Genomic DNA, 24961 nt, shown 5'->3' with positions numbered 1-24961 from the left:
GCTCCCGTCCCCCACTGGAGGGAAGTGTGTGTTTCTGTCATGCCTCCACCTTCCTCCTCAGAATTGTACGCCCAGCAAAGGTTTCCCGTTCCCTTTGTTCATGGTGGTATCTCCAGATTCCAGAAAGTGCCTGTTACACAGCAGAGGCCTAAAGGCAGCTCCCTGAGTGAAAAAGGCACCAACAGCCATTTTTATTATCTTCCAGAACTTTCAACGTGCAGTTCGAGATAGAGGGGGTGGAAAATGAAGAAATGTGACTCCAGACGTGCTGTAGAATCACAGATAAACTTCTGGAAAGATCCCTCAAATGTGCATTCCTGCTGCTGCTTTAGACAACACTACTCAAGAGTCTCAATTAGAGTCTAGGGAACCCGGCAGTTAGGCTCCAGGTAATGACCGCCCTTCTGCTGTCGTTTCCTTTCAGCCCTCCTCTCCCGCCAGCCTCTGGGGTTGTGAACAGAAGATCCCCAACTCAGGGTTGAGCTGGCCCCCTCCGTGGGGACCCTTCCTACCACTGGCTCCACTGTGCTTTGGTAATAAATTGTTTCACTGGTGTTTGGAGAGTCAAGTGTCTGCAAAAGTTCTTTTTGGAAAAGTTTAGCTCCCTTTTTTGCCCCACCCACTCGTCCCTTCAATCTTCCATCCAACCATTCACTCTGTCATTCATTTGTTCACACTTTCATGTAGACACCACCCACCCATTCTTCCATTTATCCACCCATCCATCCTTCCATATATGAGATGTGATCAAACGATATGGTGAATGTTTAAATTAAAAAAATAAATTATTACAATAAAAGACACATTGCCATTAATCCCCCTCAAAATATTTCCCCTCATTTCAAACACACTTATCCCATCATTCTTTCCACTTTCTGAAGCGGTTCTGGAAGTCCTCTTTCGTGATTGTCTTTAGTTGTGCTGTCATGGCTGCCTCGATGTCCCGAGTCATTTTGACTTTGGGGAAGCTGCACGGTGCCAGATCCGGTGAATAAGGTGGATGAGGACACACCGTAATGTTTTTATTTGACAGAAATTGCTGTACCAGAAGCGATGTGTGACATGGAGCGTTGTCATGATCGAGGATGATTTACAGCACACTTTAAAACACACCTTCTCTCAACCGTAGCTCACACCCAACTGACTGCACCGAACAAGTTGAAACTTGTCACACACTGTGACTAAGGTTTGACACACCACTTCCCCTATTGAAGATCCCTGCCTTTCCTTTGGAAGGTACCCTGTTTCCCCGAAAATAAGACCTCGCTGGACAGTCAGTTCTAATGTGTCTTTTGAAGCAAAAATTAATATAAGACCCGGTCTTATTTTACTATAATATAAGACTGGCTCTTATAATATAATTAATATAATATAATACTGGGTCTTATATTAATTTTTGCACCAACAGACGCATTAGAGCTGATTGTCCAGCTAGGCCTTATTTTCGGGGAAACACGGTACACAGCAGCAACATTCACCGTATTTTGTGATCATGACAGAAAAGCTCTGTGTCACACATCACTTCTGGTACAGCAGTTTCTGTCAAATAAAAACATTACGGTCTGTCCTCATCTACCTTATTCACTGGATCTGGCACCGTGCAACTTCTGGCTTTTCCCCAAAGTCAAAAATGACCATGAAAGGTAAACATTTTGAATCGATTCAGGACATCGAGGCAGCCATGACAGCACAACTAAAGACACTCACGAAAGAGGACCTCCAGAACGGCTTCAGAAAGTGGCAAGAATGATAGGACATGTGTGTTCAAAGCGAGGGGGAGTATTTCGAGGGGGATTAATGGCAATGTGTCTTTTACTGTAATAACATTTTTTTAATTAAAAAATTCACCATAAGGGCAGCCGGATGGCTCAGTTGGTTAGAGCGAGAGCTCTGAGCAACAGGGTTGCCGGTTTGATTCCCACATGGGATGGTGGGCTGCCCCTCCGCAACTAGATTGAAAACGGCGGCTGGACATGGAGCTGAGCTGTGCTCTCCACAACTAAGGCTGAAGGACAACAATTTGACTTGGAGCTGATGGGTCCTGGGAAAAACACACTGTTCTCCAATAAAGTCCTGGAATAACACACTGTTCCCCTTCCCCAATAAAATCTTTAAAACGAACAAAAAAAATTCACCATATTTTTTCATCACACCTCATACAGATGCTCCTTGACTTACCAGGGGTTGCATACCAATCAACCCATGGTAAGCCAAAAATGCAGCCAAATACACCAAAAATTAACTCAAATACAAAACTATGAAACTTCTAGAAGAAAACGTAGAAGAAAGTCTGTATGATTCTGGGGGAAGGAAGGAAGGGAGGGAGGGAGGGAGGGAGGGAGGGAGGGAGGGAGGGAGGGAGGGAGGGAGGGAGGGAAGGAAGGAAGGAAGGAAGGAAGGAAGGAAGGAAGGAAGGAAGGAAGGAAGGAAGGAAGGAAGGAGAGAGGAAGGGGGAGAGAGAGAGAGAGAGAGAGAGAAAACTGCATCTAATACACAGTGTAGAGTGTTGGTTGTTTACCCGTGTGGCCACGAGGCTGGCTGGGGGCTGCCCTCACAGCTGCTGCCCAGCATCATAAGGAGAAGCGCACACACACCACTAGCCCAGGAAAAGATCAAAATTCAAAGTACGGTTTCTAGTGAATGCGTATCGCTTTTGCACCATTGTAAAGTCAACAAATTGTAAGTTGAATGATCGTAAGTAGGGACCACCTATATTTGCCCATCCGCGCACCTTGCCACGCACCCTTTCATCCATCAGTCCATCCCTCCTTCCATTCATTCATCCATTCATGTACCACTCACTCTCCTATCACTTACCCTTTCCATACATTCATCTTTCTTTGGATCCAACAGATATTCAGCAAGCATTTCTCAAGTACGTGCAACAAGGCGGCATCGTGATGCACGGAGGAGGCTGAAGGACAAGCACAGCCGGGGGTGGGAAGGACTCACATGCCATGGGAGGCTGACAGTGGCTGGAGCCCATCTCTGTTCCCGACGCGGCACGTCTGCCGCAAAGTGAAGCCCTGGCTCCAAGTTAAACAGACCTCTGCGGTGCTGGTGCTGGTGGTGAATTTTTTAAATAATTTTTACTGCAGGACCCTCTGATCCCTCAGTGAATGCAGTTGTGGTGCGTCTCCCAGAGGGGCCGTGTAGGCAGCTGGGAAGGACACGTCATTCCCTTTGCTTGTGGGATATTTGTTTCTTGTGAAAAAGTCTTGCTTCTAAGGCTATAGCAAGTAAATCCCCGCCAAAGGAGACCTCAGAAACAATAGCACGTGTTTGCAGAGACTCTCTTACTGGTGTTAAAAAAACAAAATTTAAAAATCTTACTGGCTTTATTCAATGTATCATGGGTTGGGCAGCATCCCACGGAGCAGATAGAGAGGAGCTCTGAGGAGTTTTACATAATGAAAGACTTTTTTTATAGGCAGAAGGGCATACCCAAACAAGGAAGAATACTAGGCCACAAAGTGGCTTGGTTATTGCAAAGTCACCTTCCTTTAGGAGATGGCAGGGGTCTGTCAGGCAGATTACCACACTAGTGCTGGTACAGTGATTCCTGATTGACTGGTTCAATATTCCATTTCTGACAGAGCTGAGATTGTCATTAAGTCTCAGTTTGGTGACGTGGGGTTTAGCATAAGCGACTCCATTTGGGGCCTATTGTCTTTTCCCCCTTTTTTCCGCCTTCCCCACCCCCACTCCGGTTCCAGCCATTGTTTCTCAGTCTAGTTGTGTAGGACACAGCTCCCTGGCCCATGCTGGTGTCATGAGCCTTGCGCTCCCCCGGCTGGGGCAGTCGGTCGCTAGTCATTGGTTGGCCACTCACAGCAGCTCAGGGCAGCTCTCCCGGCTGCCAGCCGCTCACGCTGGTATGGTAGCCCACAGCAGCCTGCAGCAGTTCACAGCAGCTCACTCCCTCTTCCAGCTGCTCACGGCAGCCCAGCTCTAAGGAGAGCCATTGTTCACAATCTTAGCTATAGAGGGCGCAGCTCACTAGCCCATGTGGGAACCGAACCAGCAACCCCGGTATTAGGAGCACAGCGCTTCAACCACCTGAGCCACCGGGCTGGCCCATGTTGTCTTATTTTTAACACTGATTTGGAAGTTAAGGGGAACATTTTTACTGCCTTTGATGGAGCTACTACAAAGACAAATGATGATGGATATTTGCGAAAAGGGTGGACAGTGTTTATTTAAAATGGAAACACAGCATGACTGATTCTATGGAAGGTGTCAGCTGCCATGCCCATCTTCTCCATAATGCTGCTCAAACAGCATGTCATGGGGGCCGGCCCAGTGGCTCAGGCGGTTAGAGCTCCATGTTCCTAACTCTGAAGGCTGCTGGTTCGATTCCCATATGGGCCAGTGGGCTCTCAACCACAAGTTTGCTGGTTCGACTCCTGCAAGGGATGGTGGGCAGTGCCCCCTGCAACTAGAAAATGGCAACTGGACCTGGAGCTGAGCTGCGCCCTCCACAACTAAGACTGAAAGGACAACAACTTGAAGCTAAACAGGACCCTCCACAACTAAGATTGAAAGGACAACTTGACTTGGAAAAAAGGCCTGGAAGTACACACTGTTCCCCAATAAAGTCCTGTTCCCCTTCCCCGATAAAAAATGTTTAAAAAAAAAAAAAACAGCATGTCATGTCTTTCCTATTGATATTGAAGGAAATTGTTTTCATACTTAGCCTTCATACTGTTTGAACTGAGCAATTAAAGGATTTTTATGATTTGCTGCCATTCAGTATTCTTCAGTTTTCTGTCATTCAAAACTCCAATGGCTTTTTAACAAGTGAAGTCGAGAAAATCCTGTTTACTTGTTTGAAGCATGGAAATTATACTTTAGTTCTGAAGATGTCCCCAAAATTCTTGACTTTTGAAATTATCCACAGAGGGAAGCCTATGTTTTATTTCTTACTTACAATTTCCAATGTCTGTCTCGCAGTAGGATTATGCAAAATTAAAGAACAAAAATTAGTACTAAGTGCTCTGTTGTTTACGAAAATTTCTTGAACCTGTTAAAGAATTGAAAAATTTACCTCTTTAAGTATCAAAGCTATTCTTTTTTTAAATTTATTTTTTATTCGTTTCAGGTGTACAAAGAAACGTAATAGTTAGACATTTAAACCTCTCATAAAGTGATAACCCACCCCCCAACGTAATACCCTTCTGACAACTTATAGAGCTGGTACAATACCATTGCCTATCTTCCCTATGTTGTACTCCACATCCCATGAATATATATACGTATGTATTTAGTTATAGTTGACATTCAATATTATCCTACTTCAGCTTCAGGGGTACAGTACATTAGACACAGTCTATGACGTGGTTCCCCTGATAAGTCCAGTGCCCATCTGGCACCTTCCATGATCTTTACCACTTAGTTGACTATATTCCCCATGCTGTATTAGCTGCCAATTTGTATTTCTTACTACCTTCACCTTTTTCACCCTGCCCCCAACCCCGTTCCCATCTATCACCCTGATAGATGTAGTACCTGTCTGGCACCATACCTAGTTATTACAATATTATTGACTATATTCCCTATGCTGTACCCTACATCCCCATGACTACTGTGTAACAACCAATTTGTACTGCTTAATCCCTTCCCCTTTCACCCATTCTTAACCCCCCTCCCATCTTAAAGAAGTCCCTCTAAGATTCCTTCAAATACTGGTTTGACAAACTATTGATAGAAAATTGTATAGTATGAACACATTTTAAGATTTGTGTGTTTATGTTTATAATGCATAGAAAAGTCTATTAATGGCTTTCTTTGAACAGTGTAGATTATATGAGACTTTCAACTTGATACATTTCTGTATTTGAATATTTTACACTATTCAATGTCACTTTTAAACTTTATTTAACAATAAAGGAATTTTTAAATTAAAAAAGAAGAGGGGGCCGGCCCGGTGGCTCAGGCGGTTAGAGCTCTATGCTCCTAATTCCGAAGGCTTCCGGTTCGATTCCCACATGGGCCAGTGGGCTCTCAATCACAAGGTTGCTGGTTCAATTCCCGCAAGGGATGGTGGGCTGCGCCCCCTGCAACTAGCAACGGCAACTGGACCTGGAGCTGAGCTGTGCCCTCCACAACTAAGACTGAAAGGACAACAACTTGAAGCTGAACGGCACTCTCCACACCTAAGATTGAAAGGACAACTTGACTTGGAAAAAAGTCCTGGAAGTACACACTGTTCCCCAATAAAGCCCTGTTCCCCTTCCCCAATAAAAAAATCTTAAAAAAAAAAAAAGACGTTACTTAGACCAGGAAGACAAATTCTCACTTGAGGTGGGTAATTTCTGCAGCATTTCCATGCTGATCTTTTCAAAAAGATTTTATCCCTTTAAGAATATGATTCTTTTACATAGATGTTTCTAAATACTCTAGCAGCATGGGAGCAAGTGCAATCATTTTGTATTGTGTTGGAGAAGAGAATGAAAAATGAAAATGAGGAGGGTATCCAATGGGCACTTGTCTCATTAGGGAGATCACTTCAGAGACGGTGTAGATGCCTGACCACTGCGCTGTACACCTGAGGCCGAGGCTGAATAACAATGTCAACTACAACATATATATTTTCACAGGATGTGGAGTACAGCGTAGGGAATAGAGTCAATGGAACTGTAACAGCTAGATACGATGTCAGAGGGGCAGTAGATTAGGGGAGGGAGTTATCACTTTGGGAGGGGTGTGAATGTCTAACTATTACATTGTTTTGTACACCTGAAACTAAAAAACAAAAACCCTGGACAAAGAGAATTTGCTGAGGAGGATGCCATTATCCTCCTGCAAATCCTTTCCTTTTTCTTATTCTTAGTCCTATTGTCTCATGCCCGACAACATAGTCTCAGTGTAGTCAGTGGTGCTACAAAAATGCAGTTAAATAGAAACCCACAGTAGCCTCCTTCAGGGGTAAGATGGCTTCTGTCAACAGACAAAGCCAAAGCCTAAAAGCATAGGAAAGCAAAACTCAGAATTAAACATTTTTCTGGAACCTGATTACTTTTTAAATAGAAAGTATTAGATGCTGTATTTTGAAGCACAGAATGAAAGGGGAGGAAAGTTTTTAATCACTACTGAGGACAGGTCATGAGGAAACACATTTAAGAAAGATTAGACCCAAAGAATTTCCCGGTGCTCGCTTCGGCAGCACATATACTAAAATTGGAACAATACAGAGAAGATTATTAGCATGGCCCCTGCGCAAGGATGTTACGCAAATTCGTGAAGCGTTCCATATTTTTGTCTAAGTATTACCTTGTCGTGTACACCTGAAACTAATAAATTAAAAAAAAATTCCCGCTAGCAAGTGTTATTAAATAAGGGAACATATTCCTATGAAACATTGGGAGTGGGGAGAGGGAGTAAATCCTTTAGAAATCCATCAGAACCCTATGATGTGATCTCATCTCTAGAAAAGTAGATGTGATTAACCAGAAGATAGAAAATCATAGCACTGGGGAGCTTTCCTTTCTCCGTCCAACCCCAGGAATTGCGATTTAACAAAAGTTTTAAATTAGCATTGAATTTTTCTGTCTTATACAACTATGTTTACATTATAGTTCAAGGACAATTTTTTTTTAACTTTTATTTATTTTAAGTGAGTTTTTCCAGGACCCATCAGCTCCAAGTCAAGTAGCTGTTTCAATCTAGTTGTGGAGGGCGCAGCTCACACTGGCCCATGTGGGGATCGAACCAGCAACCCTGGTGTTATGAGCATCGTGCTCTAACCAACTGAGCTAACCGGCCACCCCCAAGGACAATTTTTAAATGTTTGTTTTTAAGTTACAGTATCCTATGTGGACCCAAAGATCCAACCCCTGGGCCCTAATTTTAATTAGGGCTCAGACACCACTGATCTGAAACTTCCACTCTTTGATGAAGACTACAAAAGAGAAGGCCAGTGGTTTTAAAGGAATAGTTTCTGATTATAAATATTCCAAAATTTACTTGGAAAACAAAAAAACAAAATTTAGATTACCACTGTCCAATGGCAAAAAGATAAGCACTATGAATATTTTTCTCTCCAGAGTGTTTATACTTCCCTCCATCACTCAGAAATGCATACTGTCTACAAATTGGGGTCATACTAAGGATCATATCATGATTTAAAAATTAAATATCCATAAAAAAAATGACAACGAGGCTCTCATCTTGTTCAGTGGACACCATTTTCAAAAGTCGCAGTGTAGTCCTGAAGAATGGCAAAGCAAATTGTGCTGTGAAGGATGGAGTTCTGTGCTTCCACACATCAAATTTGAAGAGCAGTTACCAGCACAAAGTTGATAACTTTATGCCAATACATGCTCACTCTGTCGGCTCACTGTGCTAATGCTGAGTGTGTTTTCTCATTAATGGAAAATATTCAATGGGCAATCAATGGAAAAGAGAACAAAAATCAATTGGAAGTGACCACTGTAAAACTATATTACAAAGTAAATGGAACATAGACTGTAACTGCAAGGAATTTTATAATCAAATTCTGCAAAAAGAAGAAACCATTAAGGAGAACCAAAGCATCAGGGACATATAATTAAAGAAAGAGGTACATCGTTTAGATAATCTATCATTTACTTCAGATACTCAGTGAAGGATTTTTCACTGAGTGTGTGTGGTAGAATATACAATTGGATTTCCAGGAGGCAGGCTCTGAGAGAGACCAGTGTGCAGAGGTACGTGCCCCACGGATGGTCCCTGGGGAGGGGTGGGGAAGGGGATAGGTGGGGCAGAGGGAGAACTGAACTGCAGTGCCACCCAGTGACAGCCGCATCCAGGTCTTCAGGAAGCGCAGGAGCTAGAACAGCCCTGCGGAGTGGTCCCCATTTGGGCCAGGATTATTCCAGGTGGCCTGCCCTGGGAAGATACATGACCTCGTGTGCGGTGCTCTGTGCATGAGCCCATTAGATGCTTTCCATTAAGTGCCGCCTTGACACCCCACAACAGTCCTGTAAGTTCGGTTTATTGTGTCCATGTGACAGAGAGGAGACTGAGAAGTAAAGTGACTTGCTCAAACTCATGCTGATGATTGGTGACAGGACTGAAATTTGAGCCCAGTTCTGCCCATCACCACACCAGGGGGACTCCTGTATACATGTCCCTGATATCTCCCTTTCCTGAGAAACCCTGGCTCAGCGGAGTTGATTTCATCATTTGCAGAGCTTGATTTCTGCATACTCGGTGGTGCTGGTGGTGCTGGTGGCCTGGAATCTGAGGGAGGCGTAATGGAGCTCATGCTCCTCCCCCGAGGTGGGGGCAGCCACAGGTGGGAGTGACGGGGGGAGGGGGCTGTTCAGTGGACACTCATGTTGGTAACCCTGAGTGGAGGGGAAAGAAGGGGCTCAAGTTAGGATAATGGAGGCTGGAAGACAGCAAGAAGGGCCCACAAGCAAACCTGGCAACTGAGCTCTTATTTTTTCATCTTTTCATTCCACAAACATTGGCTGAGCCCCCATTCATTCATTCAAAAAATATTTGAGAGTAATAATGCCTGGCCCTTGGTAATCAATTGCCAGTCTCCCAGGTCTGTCACAGTAATCTAGGGAGACACTATTGTCCTCATGTTTCAGGCGGAGAAACCGAGGCTAAATAAATATCCCCAAATCACACATTAGTTGCTGTTAGGGCCAAGATTCATGCCCAGGTCTCTGGCTTCAGTGCCTGCTGCCTTATGGAGCAGCTCCCCTGTGCCAGGCCCTGAATGTTCACTGGGGAACAAAGCAGACACTATCCCTCACCTCCCGCCAGCTTGCAGTTAGGGGAAGCAGAAATGAAGGCAGTAGTCAATCATATTACTACCTGATTGCAAATTGTAATAGGATGCACAGGAATGGTATGAGAAGAACAGGAATTTTCTCAGACCTGAACTGCCCTCAGGAGCCACTGAGTATTTCACAGGGTCAGGAAAATACAATTGTGAAATTATGTTACGAACCCTACAATCAAAGGATATTTTACAGTAAAGGTTTAACCTCGCCCAGAGACAACTTTGACCCTTTGCCCCCAGCACCTGGGATGGAACCTGTAAATCCTTGGAATATCCTGACAAGAGTGTCTTTGTTCACCTGGGACCTTGGGCCACACCAGGTAGTCTGTGATGGATGGTGGGGGACTTGGGCTACATGGTATCAGCTTGACCTCTGCAGGAGACAGAGACTGAATTCAGCTGCATGGGCTGTCAGCCATGTCTACGTGACTGACCCCCCCAACCAAAACTCTACACACCAAGGGCTGGGTGAGCTTCCCTGGTGTGTAATACCCCCAGGTATGTTGTCACACATCATTGCTGGGGAAAGTAAGCCCTGTGTATGTGACTCTACCAGGAAAGACCATGGAAGCTGGTGCTGGCCTCTCCTGGACCCTACACCATTCGCCTCTTCCCTTGGCTGATTTTAATCCCTATCCTTTTGCTGTAATGAATTATAACCATGAGTAGAACACCTTTTCTGAGTTCTGTGAGTCCTTCTGGGGAATTATTGAACCTGAGTGTGTCTTGGGGACGCCTGAACTTGTAGCAGACAATGATTTGGGGGAGATCCTTCTGGCATCCTGTGTTGGGGAGGATGAGGGGGAGGAAGTGAGGAGGTGGAGGTAGGGAGGGTCCGATTGGACCTGAACACATTCGGTAAGATGGGCAGGCTATGGTGGCCCTTGGCTCTGCAAGAGAAGATGGAGAGCAGAGGGGAGGGTGACTCCCGGGCTGCTGGCCTAGGTGATGAGTTGATGGTAACCCAAGAGCAAAAGCCTATTTGGGGCATGATGATCATCTGAAGTCATCAAGAGGGATGTGGCAATGGCCATCTGGGGGAGGTGGCCAAATGGGACCTCCAATGAACAGAGGGCCCATCACTCACCCAGGAGCTGGGACCTGGCGTGGAGGGTGCCTTCTTCCTGCAAGTCTTCACCCTGAAATGGAGGCCAGGACCTTTCGGCAGCCTGCCTGGCTCACACTACTGTCCCCCTACTAAAGAGGCTAGAAGGGCTGACCAAGGCCCGGAGGTGAGGGACATATCTAGCCTGATGACTTTCATAGTAAAAACAGGTTCCCCACATGCATGGTTGGGATCCAGGTGGGAACAAACCCTGCTCCGATTCTCAGGCCCAAGGCCCAATTCTCACACCCTCAGCACCATCTGGATTCCTCCAGGTGAGGCTGTCTGGGATTTCAGGACCCCTCACCACCCGCTGCACTCACCCTCCCTCCCAGGGATGACACTCACCTGAAAAAGAAGTAGACAGAGACACCGAGCAGGGCAGCGACACCAGCTCCCCAGCCAGCCCCCAGAAGGAATCTTCCCCCAGGCTTGGGGGTCCCTGCAGATGAGTGAGGTTGAGGGTGACTCCCCTCTAAGCCCCAGGACCCTGTGCCCCCACCTGCCATGGAACTTGAGCTCTCAGGTCCTTCAGCCTCCAACCAGCCAGAGTGGGACTCTGCCCCTTACCCCTTCCCCTCCAGGCCCCAGGCCCTCACCTCCAGCTTCATCTACAATCCACTCCTTTCTCCCTCAGCCTCAGTCCCCAGCAGACCCTCTGACCTGGCAGCAGCAGGACAGTGGCGCTCTGGGCCCCTTGGTCATTCCCAGCCTTGCAGCTGAGTCTGAGGCTGGAGCTGAGCCCCTCGCTGAGGCTCAGGGAGCTGTTGGCCCAGGGACCCTCTGAGCTGAAGGTGACCTTGAAGGAGGCATTGCTAATGTTCCCCTCCAGCAGCCTCTCTCCCAACTGCCAGTGTACGGAGGGGGCCGGCTGGGCTCGGGAGGAGCAGCTGCAGTGCAGCCCCTCTTCCTCCCAGGAGCAGGAGGGTCCCAGCAGCTGTGGGGGGTCTGTGGGGAGGGAGGAGAAGGGTCAGCGGTGCCTCTCCCCTCCCCAGCACCCAGGTGTCCTGCCCCCAGGGATCCCCTATCCCCCCACTTACAGTGCACAGAGAGATGAAGGGAGATGTTCAGGGAGCCCCGTGGGTGCTGAGCTATGCAGGTAAATTCACCTTCATGCACTGACTCCACCCGGGGCAGCTCCAGGACCCCGGGGTCTGAGGGCTGGGAGGGGCTCAGGGCCTGGCTCCCCTGGGCCCAGCTCAGTGTGGCGGGAGGGTTGCTGTCAGCAACACAGATCAGGCGCAGAGAATCCCCTTCCCGGACTGGAAGAGAGGAGCCATTCCCCGTGTATTTCATTTCTAGAGAGAGAGAGAGAGGGAGAGTGAGAGAGAGAGAGAGAGCACTGAGCCCAGACTCCGAAGTCCTCTTCCTATTTCTCTCTATTTTTTTAAGTTGAGAAGGGATCTCCACAAGTAGTTTTTCAAGCAGCTTTATTGAGGTATAATTCACATGCCATACAATTCATTTCACATACCATTTAAAGAGTCGTGCAACCATCCCCACAGTTTCAGAACATTTTCATCTCCCCAAAAAGAAACACTGCACTCACAACCATCCCCCCCAGTCTGTCACCCCACCAGCCCCAGGCAACCACTAGCCAACTGTCTGTCTCTCTGGGTCTGCCCGTCTGGACATTGCATGGGAATGCAATCTCACACTCGGCGGGCTGCCGCATCTGGGTTCTCTCTCTGAGCACAATGTCTCCCAGGCTCACGCACGTCGCCGCGGGTGTCAGTGCTTCATCCCATCTATGGCGGAATTATGTCAACCATCTGGACAGACCACGTTTCTTGGACCATCCACTGACGGACACTGGGGCCGTCCCTGGACTTCTTTGAGGCATCACGCTGTCCACGTTTCTATTCTTCCTGAGTGGCTCAGTGCCCCTCACTCAAGTATCCACCACTCAGGTATCAAATCCTGAAAGGCTCCCTAGGGCCTAATCTCTGCCTCCTCATCGCTTTCCCCCAGTTTCCTTGGGGTGAGTAAGGCCTTCACTGGTCACAATCGAGGAAAGGGTGTTGGGAATGAAGTCTCCCCACACTGACTCCCCAGGCAACACATTCCTCTTGTCAGAGGCAACATTTATCTTGTGTGGCCTTCCAGAGCCATTCGGAAATTGCCTTATCTACTAGCATTGAAAATAAATAGGGAGCTGGCCCGGTGGCTCAGGCGGTTGGAGCTCCGTGCTCCTAACTCCCGAAGGCTGCCGGTTCGATTCCCACATGGGCCAGTGGGCTCTCAGCCACAAGGCTGCCAGTTCAACTCCTCGAGTCCCGCAAGGTATGGTGGGCTCTTCCCCCTGCAACTAAGATTGAACAGGGCACCTTGAGCTGAGCTGCCGCTGAGCTCCCTCATGGCTCAGTTGGTTGGAGCGCGTCCTCTCAACCACAAGGTTGCCGGGCAGCGCCCCCTACAACTAACAACGGCAACTGGACCTGGAGCTGAGCTGCGCCCACCACAACTAAGAGTGAAAGGACAACAATCTGACTTGGAAAAAAGGCCTGGAAGTACACACTGTTCCCCAATAAAGTCCTGTTCCCTTGCCCCAATAAAAAAAAAATTTTAAAGAAAAGAAGTGGGGTAGAATAAATATTTTTTTTAAAAAAAAAGAAAATAAATATCCCTGCAATCCCACAATTTGCATCATCACCCTCGAGGCGCTGGTTAGAAATGCAGAATCTGCATTGTCACAAGATCCTTGAGAAATTTGAGTGCTCAGTAAAGCTTGGGAAGCCTTCAGCACCAGAATGTTCAAAGCAGCAGCATCATGAACACTAAAATCTGTAAACAACTCAAGTGCCCATCAAAAGTGGAATGGAAAACTGCAGTGTGATTCCTGCACAGCACAGTGACCTACAGACGAGGACCTGCAGAAATTACGGCCACAAGAGACAAGGACGGATGAACGTCAAGAACACAAGGTGGAGCCACATCACAAAAGGCAGCTGCGACCCGCAAATCCGCTCCTAGGAGTGGACCCAAAGGAACGGAAAGCAGGGACTCAAACAGATATTTATATTTGAATACTCAGAGCAGCACTATTCACAGTAGCCACAATGGGAAACCGAAGTGTTCGTCACCAGATGGATGGAGAAACAAATGGCGCTCCATCCACATACTGGAATATTACTCAGCCATGAAAAGGAAGGAAGTTCTGATCCAGGCCACCACGAGGATAAACCTTGAAAACATCACGCTAAGTGAAAAAGCCCAGACAGAAAAGACCACATATTGTGTGATTCCATTTATTAAAAAAATGTCCAAAATAGGCAAATTCACGGAGACAGAAAGTAGATAAGTAATTGCCTGGGGCTGGAGAAATAGGGAAGAGGAAATGATTTTGAATAGGTTTGGGGCTCCTTTTGTGGTGATGAAAATGTTTTGGAACTAGATAAAAACAGTGGTTGGACATCACTGCGAATGTCCTAAATGCCACTGAATTATTCACTTTAAAATGGCTAATTTTAATGGCCTGTACTTAAACTCAGCTCTTCTAGCCTTTCTCCAGTACATAGACTGATCATTCAATAACACAGCCTTCATCTGCCTAAAAATAAAAGAAAATAAATAAAATTAAAATACCGATGGCTAATTATATATGTTATGTGAATTTCATTTCAACTAAAAGTAAAGAAATAAAAAAAAGTCAGACAGGAACCAGTACGTTGCCGTCCTTTCAGAAACAGGGTGAATTAAACGTTGTATGGAGATTCAAACATATTTGGTAAAATTATAAGAAAGTAGAAGGAATGTGGCTGTGTTCATTAACTTGATTGCGATCATCGTTTTGCGTCTTTATGTTGTTTTAAATACTTACAATTTATTCGTCAATTATACCTCAATCAAAACTAAAGTAAAATAAAATAAAATAAAAACAATGATACCACGCGATTCAGGGTAGTGGCTTCCTCTGAGGCCAGATGGAAGGGCATGCACCTTGGGAATGGATGTTTGGGGGTGCTTCCCAGGGGGAGTTGCTGTCCTGTTTCTTTACCTGGGGTGAGTACCCAGGTTTTCCTTTTATGCTGTTCCCTCATAACACCCATCCATCTGACAATCATCTTTGCACGTCACGAATCGTCAGTAAAAACAAGCTGTCAGAGAGGGAGTGGGGTGCCTCGGTCTCTGCAGAGCACCAGGCACTCCTGGGTTTGGCTTGGAGCCCTGGGTTCTGCTCTCTGCTGGTGGAGACCTGCTCCCAGCCTGGGGGAGGGGATGTCCCGTCTTACCTGTGCCGTTTCCTCGGAAGATGCTGATGCTCAGGTTCTGTGGAGCGTCTGGACAAAGAAAGGCAGTGAGGAGAGGCGTCAGAGCTGGCCCTGCCCCCACTGCCACGCCCAGGAGACACAGAAATGAGAAGTGGAACAGAAGGAGTGCACGGCCTTCCTGTAGCCCCCTCCGCCACCGGGAATCCAGGCCACGCACTCACAGGACACGTTGAGCGTGAGGGTCCTCTCTGTGCTCACACCAGTCCTGGGGAAGGTTACGCGACAGGTGAGGTTGGTGCCGTGGTCCTGCGGGCGGGGCGTGAGCAGGATCTCTGAGGAGTTATAGGCCACTAAGTCCAGTCCCAGGGGTCTGACGGCAGCCCCTGTCCAGAAGATGGTGAAGGGCATCGCCCCGTCACAGGCCCCTGGCATGGAGCACGTCAGGTGGCTGCGGCGGCCGGACTGCAGGGGCTCCTTGACTTGGATGTCGGGGGTCTGTGTCAGTGCTGAAGACGAGAGAGGGAGAGAGCGACCCCGAGGGGCCCCGTGTGTGCCTCTAAGAGAGGCACTCCAACCCTGAACGGACCCCCTGAGAACACACGGCTGCCCACCCCTGTTGTCTACTCCTGGGAACCGTTCCATACCTGTTACGTTCACAGTGAGCAGGTCACTTTGGTAAGTGTGGTTCACGTGACCTCTCTCCAGCTGGAAATAGTACTTTCCACTGTCTCTCTTCTGGGCATCTGTGATGCTCAGAGAGCAGTTTTTGGCTCCGGGATCCCCAAGGAGGTCGAATCGAGACTTGATCTTCTTTAGTACTTTCTCATTTTGGTTGTTTGTGGCCACGAGAATATCTTTTTTGGAATTATGTTTTTTCTGGAACCAGTAGCCATGAGCTGGAGTGTGGTCCTGCCAGTCAGCCCAGGGGTAGGACACAGTGCAGGGCACGAGGACACACAGGCCCTCCTGCACCGTCACTGATTCCTGTACTTGCAGCTCGTACTCTAGATCGTTTTGCAGGGACCCTGGGGGACACAGAGGCTCGGTAGCAACTTCAGCTCCAGCCCCTGCCCCTGGCCCGCCCCTCCCCCCTCAGCCACTCACCTGTCCACAGCAGGGGCAGCAGCAGTCGCAGCATTTCCAGGGTCCCAGGGGCTCGGCCTGTCTTCTGACTGTCCTGCTTCTGAACTTGTCTGTCTTTTCTGAAAGGAAGCTCCAAGAGGAAGCTTCTGGAAGGGACAGTAACCACCCACAGAAGAGGAACCTCGGGAACCACAGATATCACAGAAGAACCCCCTCCTCTGACTTCTCCTTTCAGATGAAAGTGGCAGAGAAAGAATACGGGCCATCCTGGCTCAGCCTCAGGGGGAGGGCGGTCCCAGGAGCTGGCTCTTGGGGGAAATAGGTGAGAAGGGCTCAGGCGAGGTGGTAGAGGCCATTCATTGATTCATTCACCTGCCAGGCAAACATCTACTTAATGCAGCAGCTGAAGGCAACCAGGAGAGTAGACTTCCAACTGCTGTCCTCAGGGGCCTCGCCCCCACTGTGACCCCCAAAGTCAGTACCCTGCTCCCAGACTCCCCAAGGGCACGCAACATCCTACCTGTCTCCAGACCGGGTCTATAGTCAACTCCCAGCTCCACAGTGAGAAGCAGGGCCATTGCATGGCGCCCCAGGCTCAGGAGGGCGTCGTGCCTTGGGTTCAAGTCTCTGAGATTGCCATTTTGAAATTCTTAGTAATTTCATCTTTGAATTTGTGTTTTGTAAATGAAGTCTACTGGGACCAGGAGCACCACAGAGGGAAGTGGAACCTTGGATCACATGTGGTGATGCCTCTGCCACCTCCTCACCTCCTCAATGCCTAGGACACTCCCACCCCCAAACCCCCACCTGGGCACAGAGAGGTTCTGGGTTGTGCTGAGTTGGGAGGTGGGAGCCCTGGGTACCTGTGAGGGTCTGCACTGCACATTCTTCAGTCAAGTCTGAAGAATTGGACATTAACTAGCAAATAGAAAACACTGAGTGAAAGGTGGTCCGTCCATACAGTGGAATATTATTCAGGCATACCTACTACTACCTGGGTGAACTTCAAAATATTATGTTAAGTGAAAGGAGACAGACACAAAAGGCCACCTACTGTATGATTCTATTTATATGAAATATCCAGAACAGGCAAATCCATGGAGACAGGAAGTAGATTAGTTGTTGCCAGAGGATGGGGAGAGGGGGAATGGGGAGTGATTATTAATGGGTAGGAGGCCTCTTTTTGGGGTAAGGGAAAAGTTCCGAACTGGCTAGAGGTGATGGTTGCACAATATTGTGAATGTACTTAATGCCACTGAATTGTATACGTTAAAACAGTTAAATGGTAAATTTTATGTTATATGTATTTTATATTTTTTTTATGTTCAAAAGAAAACAACCCACAAGAGGTCAAAAGAGAGAACCCATGGAAGAAAGGAAAAAGCAAAGACTCTATTTCCAAAAAGGTCACATCCACAGGTACTGGGGTTAGGACTTCAGTATCTTTTGGGGGGGACACAGTTCAACCCATAACAGGCCCCCAGGAAAAACCCTGGACACCAAGGCCCAGGTGAGCGTCCCTGATTGGCAATACACATTCGTGTTGCCACACGAATGCCACCATTGCTTAAACAACAGAAACATATTTTCTCACAGTTCTGGAGGCTGGGAAGTCCATGACTGAGGTGCCCGCTTGGTGAGAGTCCGCTTCCTAGCTGGCGATGGCCACCTTCTTGCTGTTCCCTCAGAGATAACTCTGGTGTCTCATCTTATAAGGACACTAATTCTGTGTATCAGGACTCCACCCTTATGAACTCGTTTAACCTTAATTACCTCCTAAAGGCCCCATCTCCAAATACAGTCACATTGGGGGTTAGGGCTTCCACATTTGAATTGGAGGGAACACAATTCAGGCCATAGTGCTGGAAGTATTCAGCATTGTCCACGTGACTCCACTGGGAGAGACAACTAGAAGCTTGTGCTCCATCTTTCATGGACCCTGTCACGTGCACCTTTCCCTTTGCAGATTTTAACCTGTATCCTTCCACTTTGAGTATAATAGTTCCTCTGTGTTCACTGAGTCCTTCTTGTGAATCATTGGACCTCAGGGAGGTCTTGGGGGCCCCCAGAACATTCTGTTTCCCTCCTCAGGCTGCAGTGCCAGAAGCCACTGTTTCTCTAAGTGGGGGCCATGTGCCCACCCGCCTGGGTTTGTTGATTCTGCAGACCGGAGCAAGGCGTCCTCGGTGTGCCCCTTGGTGGACATGCAGTACTCCACTCCCAAGGGCCCACAGCTTGTCTAGATTGGGAAATTGCCTACCAAGGGTGGACGGGAAAGGGGCCACAGGTTAAACCTGACACGCTCAGGAGACCGAAAATAACCACATAGGATGGTGTGAACATAAAACTTCCTAACTAAGATGGACCATGGCAGAAAGTCACATGTTTAGCTTCCTTGACAAAGGTCAAACTCTACTTGAAGTGAGCCTGTGTATTGTCTTTTTGCATCTGGGATAACATGCCCTTGGAATGTCAGTAATCCCTTTTTCCAGACCAGAGCAGTAAACTATAGAATCCCTCATTATTATTCTTGGCCCCTGATTACCATCTCTATGTGAAGTATTAGCTATCCGGTACCCACCCATGTAAAATGAGTGCCGGCTCTACAATTTACTTTCATCCAATCCCAGAGATTCACACACCTTACCCCCTCACCTCCCACCCCCGTTTTGCTTTTGCCCACCCCCTTAATCTACCACCAGTGGATTTCATGTAACGCTCCTCCTTTGATTCTATGTGTAAAATAAGCTACAAACCCTCCATTTTGCAGAGCATTTTCTGTCTGTGGAGATTTTGCTTCCTGGTAATTGTTGTCAGTTTTGCTCAAATAAACTCTTCTAAGCTTTCTGTTGGGTTGGATATTTTTTTGTCAACACTGAAAAATTGCTGACTTTATCGCAAAGGAAATAAATGGGATGAGTGCAATCCGGAACTGCACAGAGAAAGCACTGGTTCCTTTTCATCAGGAGCCAGTTCCTCACTTTACTTCTCAACCACTTGTCTCTCAAACAAAAGGCGACTTATTACTTTTAACTAAATGGTCCCAGGGGTACCACAGGGACACCATGCAGCATCAGCAAAGCACATCCCCAGCCCGTGGTATGTGGACCCAAGGTCCCTGCAGCCCCTGCCTGTCCCTCCTCTTACCCTTGCTACTCTATCGTCCACTGCCCAGCCTGGACCCCATAGAGAGCAGCCTTGGAAAGGGCCTCGGGGTGCAGGCTCTGTGGAGAAGGGACCGCAGGACCTGTTTCTGACTCAGGAACTCTGCTTTGAATCAATTTTTCAATTCCTGAAATTTCAAAGTGGGCCCCTAAAACTGCCACTCTTTCAAAGCAAATAAGCTATTCATTGCTTTTCCTATAGGGGCCACACAGGATGGAGGTGGGCGGCCAGCCTCTGGCAGGATTGCAGGGACCCAGGAGCACATGGCATTGACACACAGTGGGTGCTGAGGACCACGGAGTCACCCAAAGTTAGGAATTGTCCAGCAAGAGAGAAACCCTATTCTTTTTCTTCTACAGGAGACATCATTGCCTCTGGGTCTCCTTGGCCTGAGGACCAGGTCTGTGTGCGTGTGAGGCGTGTGTGTGTGTGTGTGTGTGTGTGTGTGTGTGTTTCTGTCTGTGCACCTGCCTGTGGGTGTGATGTCTGTGTCTCTGAGTGTGTTTTGTGCCTGTGTGGGGTGAGGATACCCATCCGTGTGCGCATGTGCTAGGCATTTGAAACAAGCCTCAGAGGCTAACATTGGAGGGGCCATCCGTATCTTGCGTTCTCACATTAAAGATTTGGGCCATTATTCGGGAGCAACAGGAGCCATGACGCTGTTTATAAGCAGGAGTATTGGGCTTATGGTAATAAAAATATGATGTGCTCCTGCAGTGTCTGTTCATCCGCTGGACAGGACCCAGGAGTGGCTGCCCCGGCCTCGGCCTCTTTCACACAGCGAGACTAATCCTTTACAGTCTAGAAAGGGCTGCTGTATACCTCCTTCGCGTCGTCCGTCATGCTGACCTGAGCCTCGGGGGCTGAATCCGGAGCCCCTCACAGCCCTCGAACCCTGGCGTCCTGGAGCTGCATTAGGTGGAGTTGGGGTATGAAGGTGAATTCACCTGTTGAGCTCAGGTACGTGAGCCAGGGGCCACAGGGGCCAAGTCAGCAGGTGACTCCTCCAAGGGTCTTGGCTGTGCTCCTGGGGGCTGAGAACTGCGAGGAGCTCCAACCAGGTGCACGGACGGGACCTCTGGGGGCTACAGTGATGCGACATTGCCCAGGGAGAGACGGAGTGGCGACAGGGAGGAGGCCCAGTGTTGCTTTCTCTCTCTCCCCACAGATGGGATCAGAGAAAATGCCACATTCCAGGTGGCAGATTCAAGAAGACAGTGTATGTGACAATGACTCCCCCAAAGATGTCCAGGTCCTAATCCCCAGAACCTGTGACGATGTCACCTTGTAGGTCAAAGGCTTTGCAGGTCTGATTCCGTTAAGGATCTTGGGATGGAGGTGATCCAGGGGGACCCTAAATGTAATCACAAGTTTATAAGGGCAAGGCAGAGGGAGACCTGCCTACAGAAGGGGACGAAGGATAATGTGATGATAGGAGATCGTAGCGACAAACCAGCAGAAACTGCAAGAAGTGAGGAACAGATTCTCCCCTGGAACCTCCAGAAAGAACCAACTCTGCCAACAGCTTGATTTTATCCCCACTTTGGGGAGACACAGTTTGGACTCCTGGACGCCAGAATGGTGAGAGAATACGTCTGTGTTGTTTTAAGCCACTAAGTATAAATTTAAGCCCTGCTCCCTTGGGAGGCTGTAGCTTTAGCAGGATCCGTGTCCTTCCTTGCCTTTTCAAACTTCTTGAGCTACGTCCTTGCCTCGTGGCCCTTTACTCCATCTTCAAAGCCAGTGTGTAGCTTCTTCTCTTCCTGATTGCTTTCATCTGCTTTTCCGTCACATGGATTTCTTTTCTTCTGTGTTCACATCTCCATGTCTCCCTAAGAATTCTGGTGATTACACTTAGGGCCCACCCAAGGAGTCCAGGATAATCCCCCGTCACAATGCTTAACTTAGTCACATCTGCAATGTCCTTTTTGCCATATGACTTGACATTCACGGGCTCCAAAGATTGGGACCTGGGTGTCTTTGGGGGCTCTGTTCTTTCACATACCTCTGATTCACTTATATGAAATATCCAGAATTGGCAAAGCCATAGGGACAGGAAGCAGATTAGTGGTTTGTAGGAGCTCGGGGGAGAAGGGTTTGGGAAGTGACTGCTGACAGGCTACAGGGTTCCTGTCCTGGGGATGATGGGAATTAAAAAGTTCTGGAACTAGATAGAGGTGATGGTTCCCTAACACTGTGAGTGTACTAAAAGCCACTGAACTGTATACACTTTAAAATGGTTGAAATTGTAAAGTTGATGTTATTTTTAACGCAATTTTTACAAAATGTCATGGGCCACCCCTGAGCAGGGAACTCATGCAGCGACAGCATGTTTCTGCCAGTTGTCAGCACAGCAGCCAAACTGTCTATGAATCAGAACAGAGCCCTTCATTCACTCCTTGGTGTATTCGATTCCTGGGGCTGCTGTAACAAAGCAACGCGAACCGTGGGGCTTTACCTAACCGAAATGTATTCTCTCCCGGGTCTGGAGGCCAGAAGTCTGAAACCATGCTGTCTGTCGGCAGGGCTCTTCCCTCCGAGGCCTCCAGAGAAGGGTCCTTCCCTGCCCCTTCCCGCCTCTGGTGGTTGCTGGCCTTCCTTGGCCTGTGGATACATCACTTCTCTGTCTTCACACCGTCTTCCCCTGCACGTCTGTCTCTGTTCTTGCTTTTCTTTTTTATAAGGACACCAGTCAGACTGAATTCATGGTCTACTTGACCATGTAGGACCTCATCTTAACCAAGTCCATCTGCAATGACCCTATTTCCAAGTAAGGTCCCACTCTGAGGTTCCAGGAAGGACGTGACTTTGGGGGGTGGGGTGAGAGGGAGGACAGGATCCAAGCCAGTAACCTGGTCAGATGGTCACAGGGAACTACACGTGAAGTCACGGTTGAACATTCAGGGTGAGGCCACGGAGAGGCAGGTGTAGGTGACACGGATGTGGGTACCTGTTAGCGTAACTGGCATGTGCCTTCTGGCCCTGTTAGACCCCTTTTCCTAAGGGAGGGTAAGGCCTCACCCAACCTTACCCCATAATCCATCACAGTTCAATCCTGAAGGGACAGTGCAGCTGCAGAAACACTATTGGCCAGCTCACTTTACTTTTCCTCTAGGTCCTTCTTGACATCTGGATGTCATTCATTGTAAGAAAATCATTTACTTGTCTGGCTATTGCATTGACCTAAAGACAGGGCCTCATGCTAGTCCCAGCCAGGACTCCAATACTACCCAGCATCTGGTTGGGCCCCCCACCCCCCCCCCCCGCTCTGCTGGAGGATTTCACCAGCCCTCCACTATGCCAAGGGAGCTGCGTTTGCTCCTACCCCAAGCGCGATGTCGAGGGAAAGCATCCAGACTGCAAATCAAAATCACTGAACTCGTGCTCTCTTCGGCAGCACATATACTAAAATTGGAACGATACAGAGAAGATTAGCATGGCCCCTGTGCAACGATGACACGCAAATTTGTGAAGCGTTCCATATTTTTGTATGGTGTCAGAGGGATACTAGATTTGTTGGGGTACAAGATGGGAGAGGGTCTAGGGGCAGGGTGAAAAAGGTGAAGGGATTAAGTACAAATTGGTAGTTACAAAATAGTCATGGGTATGAAGGCTATAGCATAAGGAATATAGTCAGTAATATTGTAATAACTATATATGGTATCAGATGGGTACTAGATTTATTGGGGTGATCACTTCGTAAATTATACAAATGTCTAATCACTGTTATACACCTGAAACTAATATACTATTGTATATCAACTGTAATTGAAAAATAAAACAATTATTTTTAAAAAATAAATAAAAATAAATCTAATAGAAAAGAGATTTAAAAAAAATCACTGAACTCAATTCATAGACCTTCCTGCGAAGGGGGGGTTGGAGTGTGGATTTGACGATTCACGCCCCTGCTCTGACCCTCGGATTCTCTTCTGTAAATGGGGATTTTTAACAATTGGTTTAACAAACATATGCCAGGCCCCTTCGAAGTGCTTTACAAATATTAATTAATGCTCACGACAACCCTATGAAGTAGGTGCTATCATTCCCATTTAATAGCAGAGGAAACTGAGGCACAGAGGCTTAGCAGGCTGCCCAAGGTTGCACAGCCGGCTGGGGGCTGGGCGGGATTTCACCGGGGGCTGTCCCGCACCCGTCTGGGCGGGAAGGCCTCCCTGTACTGGCAGGGTCCTGAATTTGGCATCTTGTCCTCCCCCCTCCCCCCTCCCGCCCCGGATGTGAGCTCTGGGAGCGGGAGGCATTTATTGAGCATCGTGGAATGAAGAAGGGATGAATGGATCTCAGGATGGCCACATCCCCTTGACCCGAACCCTCCTGCCGCGCTCTGCTTGGGGGCTGTATTCATGATCAGACATTCTATTCCCAGTGAATCGGATCCTCCCTGCGAGGAGGGACCAGAAGGGAATCGCAGCCTTTCACCGTCTAAATGGAGGACGCAGGACCCGCTCGCGGAGCGGCACGGGCGCCACCTGGCGGCGGCGTCCTGTAAGTGCCAACGCGAGACCCCAAATGTTGGTTTTGGAGAAAGTGGAATCGGCGTCGAAAAGGGTGTCGCAATCCGGTATGTTAATGGTCAGTGGTCTGCAAATCAGTGTACGAAGCTGGGGGGCGTCTACCAGTGGCTTGCAAACTTTTCTGATCGTGACTCAGGGTAAGAAACCATTTCATACCAATTTTCGTGAAATACCACCGTCCTGCAAGTTTTTATCCTATTCTATTCCGGTATTTAAACGCTGGTCAAAATCCTTCTAATTGATTCCCTGACTATAATGGGTAACCACTTGCACCATTTTTTTTCAGTTCACAAAAATTATGGAGAAAGCGTTAGCACCCAGGCGCTGGCCCCTCCAAACCCGGGGTGAATTCTCTGATTTGTGCCGCCTCGGGTCCAGCGGTGCCATCCCTGACTTCCAGATAAGTCATCTGGGCTCAGAGAAGCAGACTCCTGTCTTAAGGCCAGACAGCTCAGATGTGTAATGCCAGCTTCTGCCTCACTTCTGGAGAAGCAAAGAAACATCATTAGATGATCCTAATCTCACTGTTATCGGGTAAAGTTTAATTTAGTCCTTTCTCCATTTTTGCTAGTAAGGTTGAACTGCACTGGCCTGCAATGGACAATGTAAATGACTGACATTGTAGAGTTCAGGCTTAAAATTGCAAGTCCTCATATGTAACAAAAGGCTAAAAGCTAAGCTATCAAGAGTGAACAAGAATTAAACTCATTTCCCTGGTTTATGGAATTACAAGTGTCAAACAAAAACAAATTGAGGGAGGATGGGAAGCATGAAGTTTATTCTGGAGTGATGGAGGAAATGTTTTTAACTAGATAGAGGTGGTGGCTGCATGACACTACGAAAGTACTAATGTCACTGAATTGTTCACTTTAAAAACGGTTCTTCATCCAAAATCTAACAGTACCTTCCTTTTGCATTAACTGAAATAATGACTGTCAAGTGCTTAAAATACTGTCTGGCATCAGTTGGTTAGAGCGTGGTGCTAATAACACCAAGGTTGCCAGTTTGATCCCCACACGTGCCACTGTGAGCTGTGCCCTCCTTAAAAAAAAAAAGAGTGCCTGCCACATAGTTACGCCCTCAA

General features: G+C 47.8%; 2 protein-coding genes across 17 annotated transcripts in view; one reads left to right on the top strand and one right to left on the bottom strand.

Annotated features, from left to right (window-relative positions):
- The window catches only part of VRK3 (VRK serine/threonine kinase 3), a 39974-nt gene extending 35136 nt beyond the window's left edge, over positions 1 to 4838 (top strand). For 15 of the 16 annotated variants that reach the window (XR_013992131.1, XR_013992132.1, XR_013992133.1 and 12 more), the window contains one exon: positions 206 to 555. The gene's annotated coding sequence lies outside the window, so the exon portion shown is untranslated. Of the gene's footprint in view, positions 1 to 205; positions 556 to 2853 lie in introns of those variants that run through there. The other variant, XR_013992130.1, reaches the window with a different exon arrangement.
- Positions 4839 to 8415: 3577 nt separating this feature from the next.
- SIGLEC11 (sialic acid binding Ig like lectin 11) lies at positions 8416 to 16443 on the bottom strand (the record flags this gene model as incomplete). The annotated part of the gene is given in 10 exon segments (XM_081031160.1): positions 8416 to 9329; positions 10866 to 10917; positions 11232 to 11325; positions 11547 to 11831; positions 11924 to 12181; positions 15116 to 15163; positions 15316 to 15600; positions 15739 to 16119; positions 16199 to 16388; positions 16390 to 16443. Coding segments are annotated over 10 exon segments (1815 nt in total). The 3' UTR covers positions 8416 to 9161.
- Positions 16444 to 24961: the final 8518 nt, after the last annotated feature.

Source organism: Rhinolophus hipposideros (assembly GCF_964194185.1).
Source record: "Rhinolophus hipposideros genome assembly, chromosome: 21".
Lineage (NCBI taxonomy): Eukaryota > Metazoa > Chordata > Mammalia > Chiroptera > Rhinolophidae > Rhinolophus > Rhinolophus hipposideros.
Note: the sequence above shows the minus strand (reverse complement) of the source record. Positions and strands in the feature narration are given on the sequence as shown.